The 17,213-nt window shown below is 53.0% G+C and overlaps 5 protein-coding genes across 5 annotated transcripts; all 5 read right to left on the reverse strand.

Moving 5' to 3' along the window:
• Positions 1-750: 750 nt before the first annotated feature.
• Positions 751-1,263, reverse strand: QC761_504510 (uncharacterized protein; the record flags this gene model as incomplete). The annotated part of the gene is made up of 1 exon (XM_062879675.1): positions 751-1,263. The coding sequence occupies one exon, from the start codon at positions 1,261-1,263 to the stop codon at positions 751-753; it is 513 nt and encodes a 170-aa protein (XP_062730834.1).
• Positions 1,264-1,457: 194 nt separating this feature from the next.
• On the reverse strand, positions 1,458-5,769 carry QC761_504520 (uncharacterized protein). The gene is made up of 5 exons (XM_062879676.1): positions 4,195-5,769; positions 4,044-4,136; positions 3,540-3,974; positions 3,269-3,480; positions 1,458-3,208 (listed from the first exon to the last, which is right to left on the reverse strand). Exons 1-5 carry the CDS (start codon positions 4,245-4,247, stop codon positions 2,031-2,033), a joined length of 1,971 nt encoding a protein of 656 aa, XP_062730835.1. The 5' UTR covers positions 4,248-5,769; the 3' UTR covers positions 1,458-2,030.
• An 86-nt stretch (positions 5,770-5,855) lies between these two features.
• Positions 5,856-8,062, reverse strand: QC761_504530 (uncharacterized protein). Its single transcript, XM_062879677.1, has 3 exons — positions 7,194-8,062; positions 6,992-7,110; positions 5,856-6,923 (listed from the first exon to the last, which is right to left on the reverse strand). The coding sequence occupies exons 1-3, from the start codon at positions 8,042-8,044 to the stop codon at positions 6,484-6,486; spliced, it is 1,410 nt and encodes a 469-aa protein (XP_062730836.1). The 5' UTR covers positions 8,045-8,062; the 3' UTR covers positions 5,856-6,483.
• A 2,875-nt stretch (positions 8,063-10,937) lies between these two features.
• On the reverse strand, positions 10,938-12,586 carry PCL7 (cyclin-like protein interacting with PHO85; the record flags this gene model as incomplete). The annotated part of the gene is made up of 2 exons (XM_062879678.1): positions 10,938-11,102; positions 11,165-12,586. The coding sequence occupies 2 exons, from the start codon at positions 12,584-12,586 to the stop codon at positions 10,938-10,940; spliced, it is 1,587 nt and encodes a 528-aa protein (XP_062730837.1).
• Positions 12,587-16,120: 3,534 nt separating this feature from the next.
• Positions 16,121-17,105, reverse strand: PRE3 (Proteasome subunit beta type-1; the record flags this gene model as incomplete). Its single annotated transcript, XM_062879679.1, has 4 exons — positions 16,121-16,442; positions 16,513-16,803; positions 16,952-16,997; positions 17,072-17,105. 4 exons carry the CDS (start codon positions 17,103-17,105, stop codon positions 16,121-16,123), a joined length of 693 nt encoding a protein of 230 aa, XP_062730838.1.
• Between the last annotated feature and the right edge of the window lie 108 nt (positions 17,106-17,213).

Below are 17,213 nucleotides of genomic sequence, written 5' to 3' on the forward strand. Positions count from 1 at the left end.
CAGGACTTTGCGGCCCTCCTTTATTCTTCCCCAACCAGGGGACATCAATGTATAGCAACATGCTTTGAGCTGGCCATCTTTGACCGCACCAAACGGGTTCACCGCTGTCTGAGGTGTACACGAGGCATCTTGCACCTCGAATGTAATGTATTTCTCCATCCGCGTCTGGTCTTGGGCCGTCAGCAGACACCGATCCCCTGCACAGAAGCCCAGGACCAAGTCGATTCAATGTAGCGTTCTGGTCGGGTGCCTATGTCGGCCTTATTTGTACATCACAAAAGGTCCCGCGTCAGGTTTTTGGTTCCATAGCCCAGCCAAGTACACAGGGTAGGGGCACAGCCCTGTTGCGACTTTGGATGTGAGTCTTGAAAGCGCGGGCAGTCTGTCCGAGCGCACAGTCAGGGCCCGTTTCGAATAGTTTTCAACAACTCTCCCTCAGCTCTTGGAAAGGAAATATCTCGTCCTGTCGACCTTGCAGAACCCTGACGCGCAGTCTTGGACAAGCTGTCTTAACTGAGCTCCAGACCTCTTCAACAGCCCATCCTGTTCACCCCTGCAAAATCAAACAATTGCGTGGGTTGCTGGACCATGCACCTGGCTCCCAGTGTATCCCATTGGCTCCGTTGGATGGCTCGAACGCTGAAGCTGAAAGATTGTATGATGCGTCGGAATGAGAGCAAGCTTATGGAAAGTCCCAGTGAGAAGTACCACTCGACAGCTCTCGATCTTGCTCGGTACACTCACATCTTGTCAACTTGTTGCATTCCCATCCCGTCTCGAATTCACCAAAATACAAGACTCTCTTTGACAAGTTACGTTCTTGAAAGGCCCATGCCCGCGCTTGAAGTGTAGAGTCGTGATTTCTTGGTATCGTCGCGCTATCATTCTTATGAGGGGGGTTGGATGGCCGATGCATTGGAGTCTCTCTGTAGTGTTAACATACCACCCGTGCACCTTGTATGGCTCAATGACCACTCTGAGGTCTTCGTCAGGGATCCGCTTCCCGTGTAGCAATAGCCTGCTTTGATAGCATGATAAACCAGAACCACTGCTGTTCCCCACATCTGCCGCTATGGTGCTAGTAGCGCCCAGATATATGTTGTGCATCTGAGCGGCCTGCTCCTCCCAGTCCAGCATCGAATCCTGAATGATGAAAAGAGCATCAACCTGAAGATATCGGAAGCCTAACTGGTGGGTGACATGAATGGCGTGCTGAAGCATGAGAGGCAGTGATGACGGAGAGACTGCTTGTCCGCTAGGCATACTTGACGGGCAGGAAACATGCAGGCTTCTTGCTGGCCCAATATCGTTGGAGTGCACATGCAGTGACGGGGTAGGATGGTGAAATTCCGGAAAAAGAAAAAAAGGAAAAGAAAATTGATACAGTGGCTCAATATGTGGTCAAAAGAAGGTGTGGTAAAAGGTGATGAATAGAGAAAGAAGCTATCAAACAGGTGCTTCAATCAAATAGATGCTTGAAGCGTGGGGGGCCCGAGCGGAGTGAGGTGGAACCCAGGGCTGATAAGAGAGAGCTCTATAAGGGGTGTGAAGAGTGTTGTGTGAATGGCCTCTCCCAACACTTCAGGTTTCAAAATTGAATATCCAAAATGACCAAGCTTCAAACTGGGCCGGCATCTTTCCGCCCACTTGACCGTCACCCGCCCCGCTACTAAACGCCTGTCGTGGGTGAGGTTTCCGTAAGTATGTGGAATCCATGATGGAAATGGTTTTGATTGTCCGACCTACTATTGGGGGGGTGCCAATAGAGCAAGTGCCTTGACATACCCTGATATATCTTTCTCAATCTATTCATACCTCACAGGTCCAAACGAGCAGCTGTCAAACCGATAACATGAAATTAGGAGTCTTTCACGACTTCATCACCCCCCTCCCTTTCCAAGTTTTCAACAGAATAGCCCAGGTATCTCATGGAAAAATCAAAGCGACAAACCCCTCCCATACCAAACATATTTCAAACCACACCCCTTCGGCCCAGTTCAGTCATCAAACTCCCCAACCCCAAATCAGAATCAAATCCCCTTCACAGTCTTCCCCCCAACCCCACCACCCTTGACCTCCCCCTCCGTCTCCGACAAGGTATTCGTCTCACTCCCCAGCCTCCCCTCCCTCCCAACCCGCCCCTGATGATGATCCATCTTATAAAGCGGCCTCAGCTTCGCCTCCCTCCTCCACAAAACCCACCTCTTGAACCACCAAGGCAGCACATGCCGCACCTGATACCCCGCAAACTTCCTCGTCGGCACCGCAAACACATAATCCAGCTCCTCCAGCGTCTTCTGCTTCGTCTCGGGCACCCAAAAGAAAATCATCACCAGCGCCAGGGCATTAAACCCGGCATACAACCCAAACGCACCCACCGTCCCCAGCGACTCGAGCAAGAACGGGAAGGTCATGCCCAGCACCGCCGCCCAAAAGAGACACGTCGCGACCGAGAACCCCATGCCTACTTCTCTGTGCGAGAGGGGGAACACCTCGGCGCTGTAGGTGAACGGCACCGGGCCCTCGCCGGGTGAGTAAAACGCGGCAAAGAGGTAGACAAACAGCGCCACGAGGGCGGTCCGGGCGGTTCCCTGCTCCAGCAGCGTGCAGAGGCCGGCCGCCAGCAGGGTCCACGTCATCTGCGGGAAGGTGAACAGCAGGAGTGATCTCCGGCCAAAGGTGTCAATCGTCCAAAAGGCGGGGAAGGCAAATAGCCAGTTGACCAACCCGAACCCAAACGATGCGAGCAGAGCTTGGTAGTCGTCCTGCCCAGCGTCCTTGAAGATGGTGGTCGAGTAAAAGGCAATGATGTTGATGCCGCACATTTGCTGGGCGATCATGACGGTGAAGGCGGCCAGGGTGGCCCGGCGCACGCGGGGAATGGTGAAGAGCTCAGCCATGCGCTGAAAGTACCACGAGTTGCGAAGGAGTTGCTCCTCGAGTTCGAGCTGGGAGTGGATGTAGAAGATGTCGCGGGCTACCTGGATCGGGTGGTTTCGCAGTCTGATCATGGCATCCCAGGCTTTGCCGTAGCGGTTCTTCTTCATGTACCAACGAGGTGACTCGGGGCAAAAGTAGATGAGCACGAGGAGAGGGACCGCGGGGATAAAGGGGGCGCCGAGCATCAGACGCCAGTTGATGTCTCCTGCGCTCCACACAGCCAAGTTGAATGCGGTACCCAACATGATGCCGAATGCCGTCCACATTTCTGTCGTCTCGTATTAGTAAAAGCTCCATTCCGTCGCACATCATGTTGATGAGCACTTACGCCAGGACATGACCAGAGCACCACGGATCGAGGCCGGCGAGTTCTCAGCTGCGTAGATAGGCACAGTCGAAGCCTTGACGCCCATACCGACACCCATGAAGAGACGGCAAATCAGCTGCTCCCACCACGTGTGGCAGAAAGCAGAACCGATCACAGGCCAAAGACAGAAATGCGCGCTGAAGAAGATGACACCACGACGGCCCCACAGGTTGCTGGGCAGAAAAATGTCAGTTATGCCATTGCTACTCCTGTCATGGAAACCGGGACTTACTTGATCGGATCAGACAACCAGCACCCACACAGTGCACTCCCAAGATACGGACCGGCATTGACCAGCCCGAGAAGAAGCTTGTCCCGGGTTGATGTGCCACCAATCCCGTAGATATCCGGGAAGAAGATGTTCGCTCCATTCGTGCCGGTCTGATCCCACCCCTGAACAGCGGCACCAATCGAGCAAGTCGCAATAGTCAGGAAGAGCTTGGAAGGGAGGCGCCACTTGTGCTCGACCTCCTCCCGCAAGGCCTTTTTCTCTGCCTCGTTGAGGGCCTCGGTTCCTTCGATTCTGTCGTAGTCGTCCGGGTTCTGGGCGACGAGAGCACCTTTGCGGAAAAGCTGGACATGTTGAGCCAGTCCTTTTTCTTCGCAAAAGGCCTCTACCCGCAGCATTAGCTGGTCTCGTGGGATGCCCTCGAGGGGGTTTTTGATCCTGCGTTGAAGACATGTGTAAGTGGGTGGGCCATCTATTAGTGCTTCTGTCCAATGGTAAGTATCTCACCTAGCTTCCAGGTTGGCATTGAGGTCGACATGGTCGTCTGCGGACCGGCCTATCTCGAGATGATGTCCTGTGGCACCCCTGGGCTCGCTGCTACTTGTGGGGTGTCAGTTCAAAGTCTACACTGCCATTAACTGGGTGTTTTTTCCCGCACAGTTTCTCATTCCCAGTAGTGCCGGTGTCCGAAATAGTTGGACTGTCCGGCATGGTTGCGGTGGTGGGGGATGGTTGTCAACAGTAGATGGTAGATAGATAGTGTAAGTGCTTTTGAGCTAAATGAGAATGGAAACACACCGGGACAGAGCGCCCCCGGACGAGGCAGTCTTAATATTCCCCGGTATCACACGCACGCAGGTGGCTGACCTGAGTTGCACCGATGTCGTACCCCGTGCTCCCTTGATCCCCCTCACCCATCACCCTTTTCCCCGCAGAGAGGCAACAGGACATGAAAACTCTGGATAAACCTGGTAGGTGATGGCCTGGCGGGTGCAACAACAGACTTGCAACTGTGAAGGAAGTGATCGACCCCATGCCAAGGCGGAACTGTTGGTAGGGTCTAACACAAGCTTAACTGGGAACCTTTTGTGTCGACCCTGTCCATCATTCCCTCAGGGTCCCACTCTCTTGCTGCAAGCAGGCTTATACGCAGCAGGACACCGAAAGGATGAATAAATCTCGGTCAGACGTGCAGAAGGAAAGCAGGGTTTGCTGCCTTTGGTCCTCATCACGCAGTGAAGATCCCAGAACGCTACCCTGAATGCGGTTGTACCCTCGCGGATGATGTTGGAGCTTTTGCATGTGGCATGCCGTGTTTCCGTTGCAAGAGGACATGAATCATGAACATGCCGTGTTGTGATGCTCTGGCCTACCCAACAGAATGGACAGAGGGTTCCGCTGATCAACATCCCCGGATTTTGCTGTGGATGAAATGCAAAACAATGCCTCCCAAAAAAGACATGTGCCAGGCCATCTCGAGATATGGGCAGTCGGACAAAAGAAAAGCCATCGACGCCATCTGAGATCCCTCCCACGGCACACAACGTGAGACCCTGGTTGAGGCGTCAGGTTTGGCGGTCACTGCCGAGGGGGCCCGCTCTTGGCTGACGCAATTTGTACCGGACACACTCCTCCTTGTCTCCTCCTGTCAAGCCTTTGGCGTTTCTTGGAATTAGTGTCAAGAATGGCTATCGGTCCGATGACTTACAGAAGATTTCCTTTTGGAGGCAGGCCAAGAGCGAAAAAAAGAGAAGCTCAAAGCCAAGTTGGTAAAGAGATGGTGGCGTCTGGGAGTGAAATGCTTGAGGCTGACAACATCTCAACTTCATCCGTAGGTAGACATGACAGAGGGGGGAGATACTCGCAGGATGGTGTGTCTCGTATGTCGTATGTATCTCAATCAATTCAATGGGACAGCACACGGCATGCTATTGTGCATACTGTAGGAAGACGACTGCTGGACGGGAAGTGCCCCGGTTGTAACGGTGAGAAGCGAACGAATGGATGGATAGGTCGATGGCTGTCCCGCGGGGATAACGACAAGCGGGGTACCCCATATGGGGGCGGGTAACTTTGGCACTTTTGGATCCAAGTGCCATGCGAAGCTCCTTCTCCATGAATTGTTGATCACAGGGAGCCACTTCACGGTTCGGTGTGATGATTGGATATGTGTTTATCCTCCTGTCAGAGACCCAATCCACCTTGTCGTTTCGGTCATTTATTGCAGAAGTTGTGTTTCATTGCACCTGCTGTCCCATCCAAAGCTCGAGATTGTTTCTGCGAAGGATCTCACCGCTTGTTGGTTTCGTTATCACATTGTCCAACAACCCTCCGAAGCAAAGCGACCACACTCTGCGACTTGCCGTGACTCCATCTTCGATCGAATAATCCCCCGAGTATGCTGACGGCAATGACTGGTCAGATATCAGAGACTACCCGACCCCATACGCCCCGCCTCTTTATACACCGAACAATACCGCGATCAACAGCCAACTCCACCACCGATCGCCACCAATGGTCGGCCATCCGGGGGCAGCTTGCCGATTCCGTGCCCCGGACAGACAGCCCTCTCCGGCAGTGGGCTCGGCTGAGTTCGGACTGGAGCACTCGTCTCGGACTTTGTCGTCTATGCTTGGCATTATACGACATGAAGCCATCACGGCGTCTGCTGACCATTTTCGACTCAAAAGTACCCCAACTGTGGTTTCATGCCCCTGCACTGAGTGCCTACTCACCCAAGGAAGCCTGTGATATCATTTTGCCGGCCATGACAGGATCCCCCCCTAGTAGCCTCGACTTGCAAAACTTGAAAAAGACCATGCCTGGAATGGTAATCTCAAGATACCCACCACATTTTATATACGCATAGTATCACCGCACCAATTGACTACCTTTTCTAAACTCGGGATCCCCAAACTAGAAAATCATCTAAGGAAAACAGTCCCAATCAATACCTCACCCCCCTAGGCCCCTCCTCCTCCTCAAACCTTCTAAACATCTTGCCCACCATCCACCCCTCCACCCACTTGATATACCCCTGCCTCGCCAGCACCTCCAAACTCAGCCTCGCGTACTTTTCCGCCTTATCCATGTCGTTCAACACAAAGTAAATCCTGCTCATATTTTCCAGCTGCTCACTCTCAAGCGGGAAGAGCTCCTCCTTTGGCAGAAGAGGCAAGATCTGTCTCGTCAGGCGCAGAGCTTGGTACGGCTTGTTGGCTTGGAAGGCGCGGATGGCGAGATCTTGGAGCTTTGCGATTTCTTTCCGGCGGGCGTCGGAGGCGGCGATGGTGGAGGGGGGGGAGGTGCAGAGGGGGCAGGAGCAGGTGAAGCCCCATTTTTTGAGGAGGTGGGCGCGTTCCGAGGAGGTTTTGCCTAGGGTTAGGTCTAAGGAGGGAAGGGGTTAGTGAATTGGGTTCACGGAAGGGGGATGGGGGGATGGGAAAAGGACGGACAGGAGATAGTGATTTCCTCGCCCGGGGAGATGGGTTTGGAGGCTGCTATGGAGACTTGGAGGGATTCTTGGATGAAGCGGGTGTAGGCGCTGGAGGGATGTGCTGTTAGCATTTTGCTTCTGCAAGGGGGTTGGAAAAGTGTTACTTTGGCATGCAAGCGTGGTTTATTCTCTGGTGTTGGGTTAACCTTTATCCATCTCACTTCTTTCCCCTATTCAACAGCCCCGTGGGCGAAACAAGACTCACCGAAACAGTAGGATAAACCGCCATGTAATCCCCCTCCCCGACCCTCGTGCTAAACGCATTTGTCCTCAGCACGTTCTCCACCACATCCTGAGCGTGCTCGCTGCTTTTCCCCAGTTCCATCACACTGTTGCCCCCATCACCCATCTGTTCGACCGCTTTATGCAGCAGTCTGTATCCCCTCAACGCATTCACCTCCACCGTGAAACCAACATCCACCACGAGCGTGGCATAGTCAAGTATAATCTCCTCCCATTGTTTGATTTCCTTCGTGGCTATGACGCCCTTGCCTTTTCCGGGGATGGTAACGACTTTGTATTTCTCGCCTTCAGCGCCGTCCGAGGGTTTGGGCAAGGGGAGGTCAAGAAACCAGGAGGCAACGTCTGCGGCGCGGGAGGGCGTGGTGACAAGGGAGAAGCCGCGGTGGCCGTGGTGGGAGTTGGTGTAGGTGCAGTATTGACCGGTCAGGCCATTGATGAGCTCGCAGACTGGGGCGTGGGTCCAAGGGGTGATGTGGGAGCTGGAGTTGGAAAAGAGGGTTTCTGTCAGTGAACCAGGGATGGGACGGGGGCAGCTGGCAGAGAGGAGTTGGTGTGGTGTGAGAGCTGGGGGTGGGGAGGAGGGGCATTGGTATTTGGGGTTGTGGATGGTGGATAACGCCAGTGTTGTTGTTAATGAAGCGAGGAGGGACCATGTGGTGAAAAACCTGAGGGGTAATAAGGGGGCCCCTTTTCTTCGGCTGCGTGTTGGGAACATTATCGCTGTAAGCTCAAGTACACTGAAGAGAAATGGAAAATCAATGGATTCCATTTAGATATCAGATTCAATCCCCCCTGGATTTCAAAAATCAACAAGAACAATCTGTCCACATTTCCAGATTCTCGGCTTCAAATGCATGGCGCCCAGCCTCACAAAGTCGAGGATAAATTGCTTCCTGCCCTTCCCCATCCTCACAAAATGCCGATCCTGTTCGTCTTTCTCTTGCCATGCAGAGCAATGTTTGGTAGCAAGATATGAGGCAAAAGTAAAAGACAGGCAGCCAAGTCCTTGGCCACGTGCTTGGCCGGATCGTACCGGCTGAGCCATGTGCTGTCCCGGCTGTGTTTGTCTCACGGTGGATGATGTGTGGACGGATAAATTCGACATCCCTCGGCACGTACCGAGTTTGGGAATGGCGCATGGGCGCTTCATCCCTAACCTTCATGACTTACTCTCTCCAGGGTAGGTAGTTCCTTCTTTGAAATAATGGTCATGATGGGGGGCACCAGAAACTGGTCGTGCTTGCCCATCGAAACAAGCCCGGAAGGAAGTGTAGTGTAATCACGTCACTTGCCTCCACAACTGAGAGAGTACTTTAACCCAACATTAAACTGTCTTCCCGGATCAACTCTCATTCTTCATCATCTTTCTTCAAAGTCATTCTTTTCTTCATAGAGCATCAACAAGCATCATGAATCTCCAACCAACGGCGCCTCGAACTCCCAAGTCCGCTGCCATTAACGGCATTATCAAGGAGACGCAGAATCGACCCGACCTTGAAACACTCAAACGTTCTACAAAAAGCTCCATGCAGACCCCGAGCTCCCCGGTCGCGAAGAGCGTACTGCACATGTCGTAAAAACTCACCTTGAAGCTCTCGGGTTGAGAGTTCGTGCTCAAATCGGCGGCCACGGCGTTGTGCGAGTGTTAGACAACCAACGCGGGCCACGCGGCCGTACCGTTCTCCTCAAGGCAGAGCTCGATGCTCTGCCCATACAAGAGAAAACAAACCTACCATACGCAAGCACCAAAAGAATCAAAGACCCCGTCGACAAAAAAAAGAAGCCCGTCATGCACGCCTCCGGCCATGACATGCACATCACCATGGTTCTAGCCGCAGCAGCACTCCTCCAAAAGGCCAAAAAGAAGTGGCGTGGCTGCCTCATAGTTCTCTTCCAACCAGACTCACAAGGACGCGGTGCTAAGTCCATGATGGAATCCGGACTATACGACAAGTTCCAATTTCCCAACCCAAACATTGTATTATGTCAACACATCAACAACAAAAGCGCAGGCAAGCTTCAGCTTCTAAGGGGCAACGGCCTAGGAGAAAGGTTATCATTTCTCATCACGATCCCCGGAAAGGGAGGGCACTCGACCACCCCGGAAGGCTGTATTAACCCCATTCTCATCGCCTGGTCGCTGGTGCCGGAACTCCAAACAATGATTCAAGCGCTCTACAACCCCAACAGCCCCGCGCTTGTTACCTGCGTGAGAATAAACGCCGACCACGGCTACCAACGAAATCCCCGACAAGGCCGAGCTGACGGTCGAAGTCAGAGCCTTCTCTGGCGATATGATGAAGCTGCTCGTTGAGGCGATTGACCTCGTGGTGGGGAAGGAATTCGAGAACGCGGGAGTATTGAAGAAGAAGACAATCCAGAGGCTTGACCAGTTTGTTTCACCGCTTATCAATGACCCAGATGCGCTACACAAAATTGGGGTGCAGTTTGAAGATTATTTTGGGCGGGAGCAGATTCAACCCATGAACCTGGAGATGGCCATGGGCAAGCTGGGTGATGATTTGGCTGTCCTTGCTCGAGAGGGCATTCCCCATGCGTATTGGACGCTTAGGAGCACGAGTCCAGGTATTTGGGACACGTATGAGAGGGACGGGCGTTTGCATGAGTTGCCGGATACCCACACGGCCGAGTTTGCACCGGCCGAGGAGCCCACGTTGAGCGTGGGGTTGGAGGCGTTGGCAGTGGCGGCGTTGACGTATCTGAAGACGGAGGGTGAGTTTTGAGCAAGGAGCGAGTTGATCAGGTCAGTCTGACGCAGCGTAAATATTAACATGCATTGTGATTTTGTTTGAACCATGGCTCTTAAGAGATTGAATAGGCGTCGAATGCATAATTAACAGGCCTCGAGGCATAAACAATAAGATGATCAAGGATTTATCCCATCCATGCCTCGTAAACTTTATTCTTTTCTCAGAGAGCTCTACTTCTGACTCTCTGAAGTGTTTGCTTGGGTCAAGCATAGTGGAGATGGAAATCCTCTTGTGTAAGAAATTCCAACAGGTGGGTAGCTAGTACATTTCACCGTTACCGAAAACATCATTCTAAACTCTCATTTCGGTGGTGTGTGTGTGTGTGTGTGTGTCTATCGTGCTTTAATTCATCAACTGCATCTGCGTCGGTGTGTGAGCCCGATATCTTCTATTCGGGTATCAAGAGCCTTCGAAAAAAAGGAGAAAACAAAAAAAAAAAAGTGTAGTAGCAGTAGTAGCAGCAGTAGTAGTAGGTAGTAGTAGTAGTAGTAGTAGTAGTAGTAGTAGTAGTAGTAGTAGTTGTAGTAGTAGTTGTTGTTGTTGTTGTTGTTGTTGTTGTTGTTGGGTTTCTTTGCCCCTCCCCTAACCCCACCCCAAACCCACCAAGTTCCATCTAAGATTTGAATTCCCAATGTTTAAGAAAATGTAAAGAAAAAAAAAAGGTCCGTCATGAAACCCCCTTTCTAGCTCAATCCTACGAGCAAGGAAACATTGGCCATCTTTCAGCTTGGTTTTTCTCTCTCACCCACGTCGACTCCGCCCTATTCGACAAGTTGCAAATATTCTGACAAGTACATAGCCAAATGCACTATCGACACCCACGCCATTACCCCCCTCGAAAGCCAAGGTCAAAGTAGCCATATCGTTCCCATGGGGCCAAAATCAAGCGCATTACTCCGCGTCTGGCTTCTGCGAGACAACTTCCCTCGCATAAAACTCAACCAGCATGGTGGCATAGGCCTCCAAGTCTTCCACAGGAACAGCCAGGCGAAAGTCGTTGAGGAGCAGGAACTGAAGTTCGAGATGGTTCAGTTCAGCCAGGGGGAGACCGCCAACCTAAAACCAACGTTAGCTCTGGTTCTGATGACAATGATCATAGACCAAAAGCAAAAACATACCTTGGCATATCGCGAGTTGGTGTAAAACACATCAGAAAAAAACTTGCTGGCGCACGTCACCCCCGCAATAATAAGCCGATGGATGTTGTAACTGTCCACCACAAAATATGTCGCCTGTCCAGCTGCTGAATGCGTGTTAAAACTGTTGCTTTCGATCGTGATCCCCTTCCCAGCCTCCTCATCGGTGTCTGCAAGATCAGAATCCGTCTCGTCGCTATCCTCTTCCGCCTCGTTACTGTCCCGCATGACCGTGTCTGGATCTGCCGCCGATTTCATAGCTTGCGCATGCACGTATTGCATCCGTCGTGCCTCCTCGCTCTTGACCACCATATCGTTGACCCGCTCCGTCATCCTGTCAAAATAGACCAGCAGACTCAAAAAGACTTCGTACGTGGTGGGACAGTACTTGTGTATCCGACCAAGATAGCTCAGTATGCTAATCGAGGGAACGTTTTTACCGTGAAATGCCAAAACACTGCTGCTTAGAGGGCTTCCGTTGGCGTCCCCACCAGCTTCCTCACCCCTCGCTTGCGCCTGGGCTTGTCGGAGGTGGTGCGCGTTTCGGTTCAGAGCATCGTGTTGGAGATCGTTGGTGGTGGTAATCTTGGTAAGGAGGGCGGCTACCATTTCGATAATATCCCCTATAGGCATCGCGCTAATCTCGTACTTCATCTGTTGTAGTGGGGGATCATTAAGGTTCCCTGAGCCGGTGGCATTAAGATTTTCGACCTTGGCCAGGGTCTGGATATGTGCGAGGTCTTGGACATAGATTGTCTTTTGGGTTTCTATCGGCGGACTTGGGGCATTGTTGCTGAGGGGTATCGTAACGGGGGGCGCATCGACGATGTCGACATCCGCAGATGGATTCCGGCGCCGACCGTGATCCGATGCAGGAGAAGGCATCGCCTTGGATCCTGGCACTACGGTTGCGGCGGTACTGAGGGACGAGGTGGTCGAGCCCGCGACAGAAGGCGGACCGCTGGCGGCATCGTGAACTCTTTCGGTCGAGACGTCATACTGCGGCCCAGTGCCACCGGAGGAGGGATCGGACGACGAAGACGACGAAGACGACGAAGAAGGCGGGGACGGGAGGCGGCGGCTGGCCCCACCACTCGACATCGGGGGTCGGCTCGACGGTATTTGTCGTTGTTGCTTTGCTGGCTTGTCTGCGACCACTGGCGTCGGCACTGGTGAATCCTGCCAGTCTCTGCGCGGTGTTGACGAAGAGGCTTGCCGTCTGGGGCTCGCCGTCGGGCGCGAGTGGTGGGACTGCTGGGCATCCCGGTCGCAACCTGTTGTTGTTCGGCTGACTGGAACTGAACGGGCCTGGAAGTGAATGTCGTGCGGGTGCTGGTGCTGAATAGCCGGCCCTGCAATCATGCTATGAAATCGAGATGGCGATTCTCCCAATACGTCGCCCATCACTGTAGCCATGCTGGCATGGTTGTCTTGATTATGGTGGACGTCTGGCAGTGGTGGGTGGTGGTGGTGGTGGTGGCTGCCAAGAGTTCAGCCAGTGGTTATCGCGTGGTGGAGGGTCCTGCAGCGAGTGCTATCGGATCGAAAGTGGCTATGCCGCGATAGCGGAGAATTAGCTAGGCTTTTCTCTGGTTGGCGAGTTTCTGGACCAGGCGATAAAGACCCGGGTCAGCGCCGGCGCCCAAGCAAAAGGTGGGGGAGGGGCCTGGGGAACGGTGCAAGCAAGAGCAACAACAAAAACAACAAGCAAGAACGAGAAGAGGGAAAGAAAAAAAAGATGAGACGAAAGGATATGGTGTCTGCGGGAAGGGGGACTAGGTGCCAGGCTGGCGGGAGGTAACACAGTGTTGGCACCGCGTGCGTGCTGCACGACAAGGGCGCAATCAACACGGGATGGCCTTTTCTTTTCTTTCTTGTTTCCTGTTGACGTGATGCTGCTGCTGCTGGTGGACGGTGGCTGCGCTGCGCTGCAGGCAAGAAAGACACCGCAGACAGACACCGACACAACAGACGGCAGCCTTGCTGCGGATACCTAGGCGGTTCTTCCTCCAGCCTGATGGCGAATGGCGTGTCTCAGCATATCGAAGCAGCCAGTGTTTCTGTTTCGAACAGCCAAGGACGACCAACGACGGGTCAAACTCAACGTTTGAAGCTGTGGCCTGACTCGCGAGATAACGCCATGAAAACAACTGAAATGATGGGCAAACACACAACGAGAGGGTATCAAACAGCCACCGGCCAACTCGCGCCCGAATCACGAATCCGCTTTGAGCTAGCCGGCGGGATGGCTGTTGGGGCGTTCCAGGCGATTGGGAGTATCGACAGGCACAACGACGTCACTAGGCGATGATGAAAGAAGAGAACGGCAAACCTCCCGAGCGGCTGAGGGAAGCACCAGCGCGTGGCAAAGCAAGACAACACAGAGACGTGAATATCGAGGTGCTTACCTGTGTGCAGCTTGCATATACCTTCAGCCCCAAACGCCAAAAGGGTCTTCTGTGGGCTGTTGTCAGGGGAGGTTCGGGATGTTGATGATAAGGTTGGCTTTGGCGTTCTCGCAAGGACGAACCGGATGGCAGAGATGGCTTATGCAGTTGACTGCCGGGTTGGTTACAGAAAAGATTGCGAAGGGATAAAGATAAAAAAAAATAGACGAGGTTCAAAATGTCGAGTGGCAAAGTCATTCGTAGGCATAAGGCGATAGGGGAAAAAAGAGGTGATGGGCAACTAAGAGATGCGACCCAAGATTATCGCATAGCAGAGGCCGATGAAGCAATGCCAAGAAGCGGCCGGAGGGTTGGAGTGCAGTTAACAGGCCAGACGTAAAAGCCCAATGGTTTCTTGATAAGAGAGATATTTTGCCCGTTAGGTTATTATCGTTTCTCTCTCCAAGGGGACTCCAATCCCAAGGCCGCTTCCCAGTGAGTTAGGTAAAGGGGGAAGAAACGGTTTCAAGACTCCGGTCGCGCAGAACACCACCGGCTGGGGGAAAACAAGGAGATATATCTTGCGGCGTGCAGATAACGCCAGGTGCCAGCAATCGGGCGATCAAGATGACGATGAACCGGGACCTTCTTCCGCCACGTGTGTGGATGAAAGAATGCTAGCGGGCGGGAAACCCTGCGCCCGCACAACCACACACACCGCAGCACTCCCAACCGATTCCCTGAGAGATGGCGCCAGATGAGGCAATGGTACATCCACGCCGTCGACTGTAATAATTATATTATCCTGCCGTCTCTGCTGAGGTGAGTACCCTTTCTGCATTGCCTTTCTATCTTGTGATTCTCCCCATATGTATATCCTTCCCGTCAGATCATCTCTTCCCCTCCTCCATCGTCAACCGAGGATGATGTGTGTGGGTGTGTGTGAGTGTGTGTGGTGTGAGGGAACAATCACTGATAAGAAGAGTTGTGGAGAGCGGTGATCCGATACGGTAAGATGGATCCACATCTTTACCAGCGACAGGCCAACCGTGGTGGGGTGGGGGAGGATGACGCAGGGGTTATACAGACTTCACATTTGACCTTATGGACTCTGCGCGTTTGCGCTTCTCGCACTCCTCTACAGGCGCCACGAGCGAAGGAAAACGCGGGGGGCGCTTGTTATTCTTAAGAGGACGGTGAAGACCAACTTTGTCCAGTTTGAAGCCCACGTTGTACCATTGTAGAACGCTTGTGGCTTCCAGGTCCCTGAGTGTGAGGGGCTGGATATCAGATTCAACGGTAGGGCCCCCAGCATCTAACCACTTGACAAACATTTTCTACAAAACCTTTTTACCAGCCAGCCAACCAACCCTCCTCAGCAGCTCTAAAAAGAACCCCCTGCAATATTTCCATCGTGTACACCTCCCATTCGAAGCACCGTCGTCGGCCTCTATTTGCTCCTGTCATCAAGCCCCTCCTGTCTTCTGTCCCTCTTGTGCCCCTCGCCTCGCAAGCGACCCCGTGGCGTCACTCTGGACAGAGATTGGCTACTTCAATTGCTTACGTCCCAACCCAAGGCACGAGCGCGCGCCTCTTTTTCACGGCAATGTCAACTCGAAATACACTCACTCAACTAGGCGGTGGAGGTAGCAACGTGAGGGGATCAAGAAGCGCAAACCCAAAAAAGGGGTCCTCGGTCCTAGGTCGGTAGTGAGCAACGCGGGGGGAGGGGGATAAAACTGTCATTATATGTTCCCTTTCAAACCCCCTCACCTCGGCTATAATACTCAAAGTACATGTCTCAAGTAGGTATCGCAAGCTCTACCGGATGTGATTCCTAACAATCTACATCCACAAGCCTCGGCCCTGTGGAGTCATCCCGAGATACAAGAATTGTGTTGAAGGGGTACCCCCTGAACACTTCTCACCTCGGAACTTCCCGCCATCTCATACCTATTTCCCTACATACAGTTCTGAGAACTCATATCTTCCCTAGTACACCATATCCCGAAAACGTTACACAACGCCCTTCGCATACCTACCTGGCTCGCCTAAAATCAAAAATCATATTTTCCACTTACCCCACAACCAGAACCTTTCACTCCTCGGTCGTGGTAATCAGCCATGCAAGCCACAGAGCACAAGCAAGCAAGGAACGCCATCTGCCCTCCTAACTCGGAGCGGGCGAAACTCCGGGCCTCCCGCCTTCCCTTAACCAACTTGCGTGCCGGCCACGTTGTATCCTCATCACCCTCCACTTCGGCCACGCCGGTTCGTAGTCCCCACGCACCGCAGATGCATAAGCCACAGGTAAAACAAGACCAAAAGTGCAGCCCATCCTCTTTTCAGAGGCTTTCTTGAGAACACCATACACACACAGACGAAAACACCCATCTCTCTATGATGCCATTCTCGAATCCGAAATGGAATGGCATTACTATACATATCCATCATCCAGCCCGGTCATGTCGTCACCTCGCAAGCACTGAACAATGCATCCCGTTCTGATTGGCTGTCTTCTGCCCCCATCCTTACCCCTAGTCACACGCACTCAGTTCTCATGTCTGACCTTGTAATCCGTATCTGGTAGGTACAGATGTCTGTCCGCGCCCTTGGCCGTTAACACCACCATACGAATCACACCACCCGAGCTACCATCCCACTTGATGGCCTCCTTCAACGACTCCTTGACAAAGTTGACCGCATCCGCCTCCTCCATGCCCTCTTTCCAGTTGGCGTCGCAGTAACCGTAAATGTACGTCGAGCCAGAACCACCAATGGCATATGGTTGCTTGTGGAGGGACCCACCGAGGGGGATGCTGTAGACCTGACCGCCGTGACGCTCGTCCCAACCCGCAATAATGAGACCGGCCCTAGCAAAGAAAATATCAGTACCTGACCTCCGCAGCCTACCCAACTTCAACTTCGCCGGGGGTTACTAACGAGAGCCTATCCTTGTTCGCATAGCACATCTCCTGGAAGATGGCCGCCGCCGTCTGTGTCGTGGGGGGCTTGCCGTTCATCATGTGGAAGAGCCCAAGCTGGTATTGCACAATGTCGGCGACGGCTTGGGTGTCGGCGGCGGACCCGGATCGGCAGCACCAGATTGTGTCGTGTACTCTGGTGAGCTTGTCGGTTACACGGTTGGCAATGTATGCGCCAGTCGTTGTGCGGGAATCGGCTCCGAGGATAACGCCGTCTTTGAATGTGATCGCCATACTGTCATCGTTCGAATGTTAGGAGGGGTTGCTCGCCGGGGGGTGGTCGTTTGGCCAGTTTAAGACCGGGGGTTGGCTTACATCGAGGTACCCAAACTAAGTGATGGAATTGTCAGAATGACTCCCATTGTAAAAGCAGAGGGCACTTTGAAAGTATCACTTACTTGACCTCACCCTTCTTCAACCGGTCCATATCAACATGGATGCCATCTGCAAGGTACCATGGTTAGCAACAGGGACGAGACGATGTGGAGACGGTAACCGGGAGTTGCGATGTCACTGACCTTCGCTCAGGCAACCCGATGTACCGAATTCCATTTTTGAAGTGTGGGTTTGTAATTGTCGATCTGAAGTCGTCGATGGAAAGAGGGGGGCAATCGGAGCGAGTCGTCAGTCGTCGAGAATGGAGATGTTCGTGGGGTGTGT

This window comes from Podospora bellae-mahoneyi, chromosome 5 (assembly GCF_035222275.1).
Source record: "Podospora bellae-mahoneyi strain CBS 112042 chromosome 5, whole genome shotgun sequence".
Taxonomy (NCBI): Eukaryota; Fungi; Ascomycota; class Sordariomycetes; order Sordariales; family Podosporaceae; genus Podospora; species Podospora bellae-mahoneyi.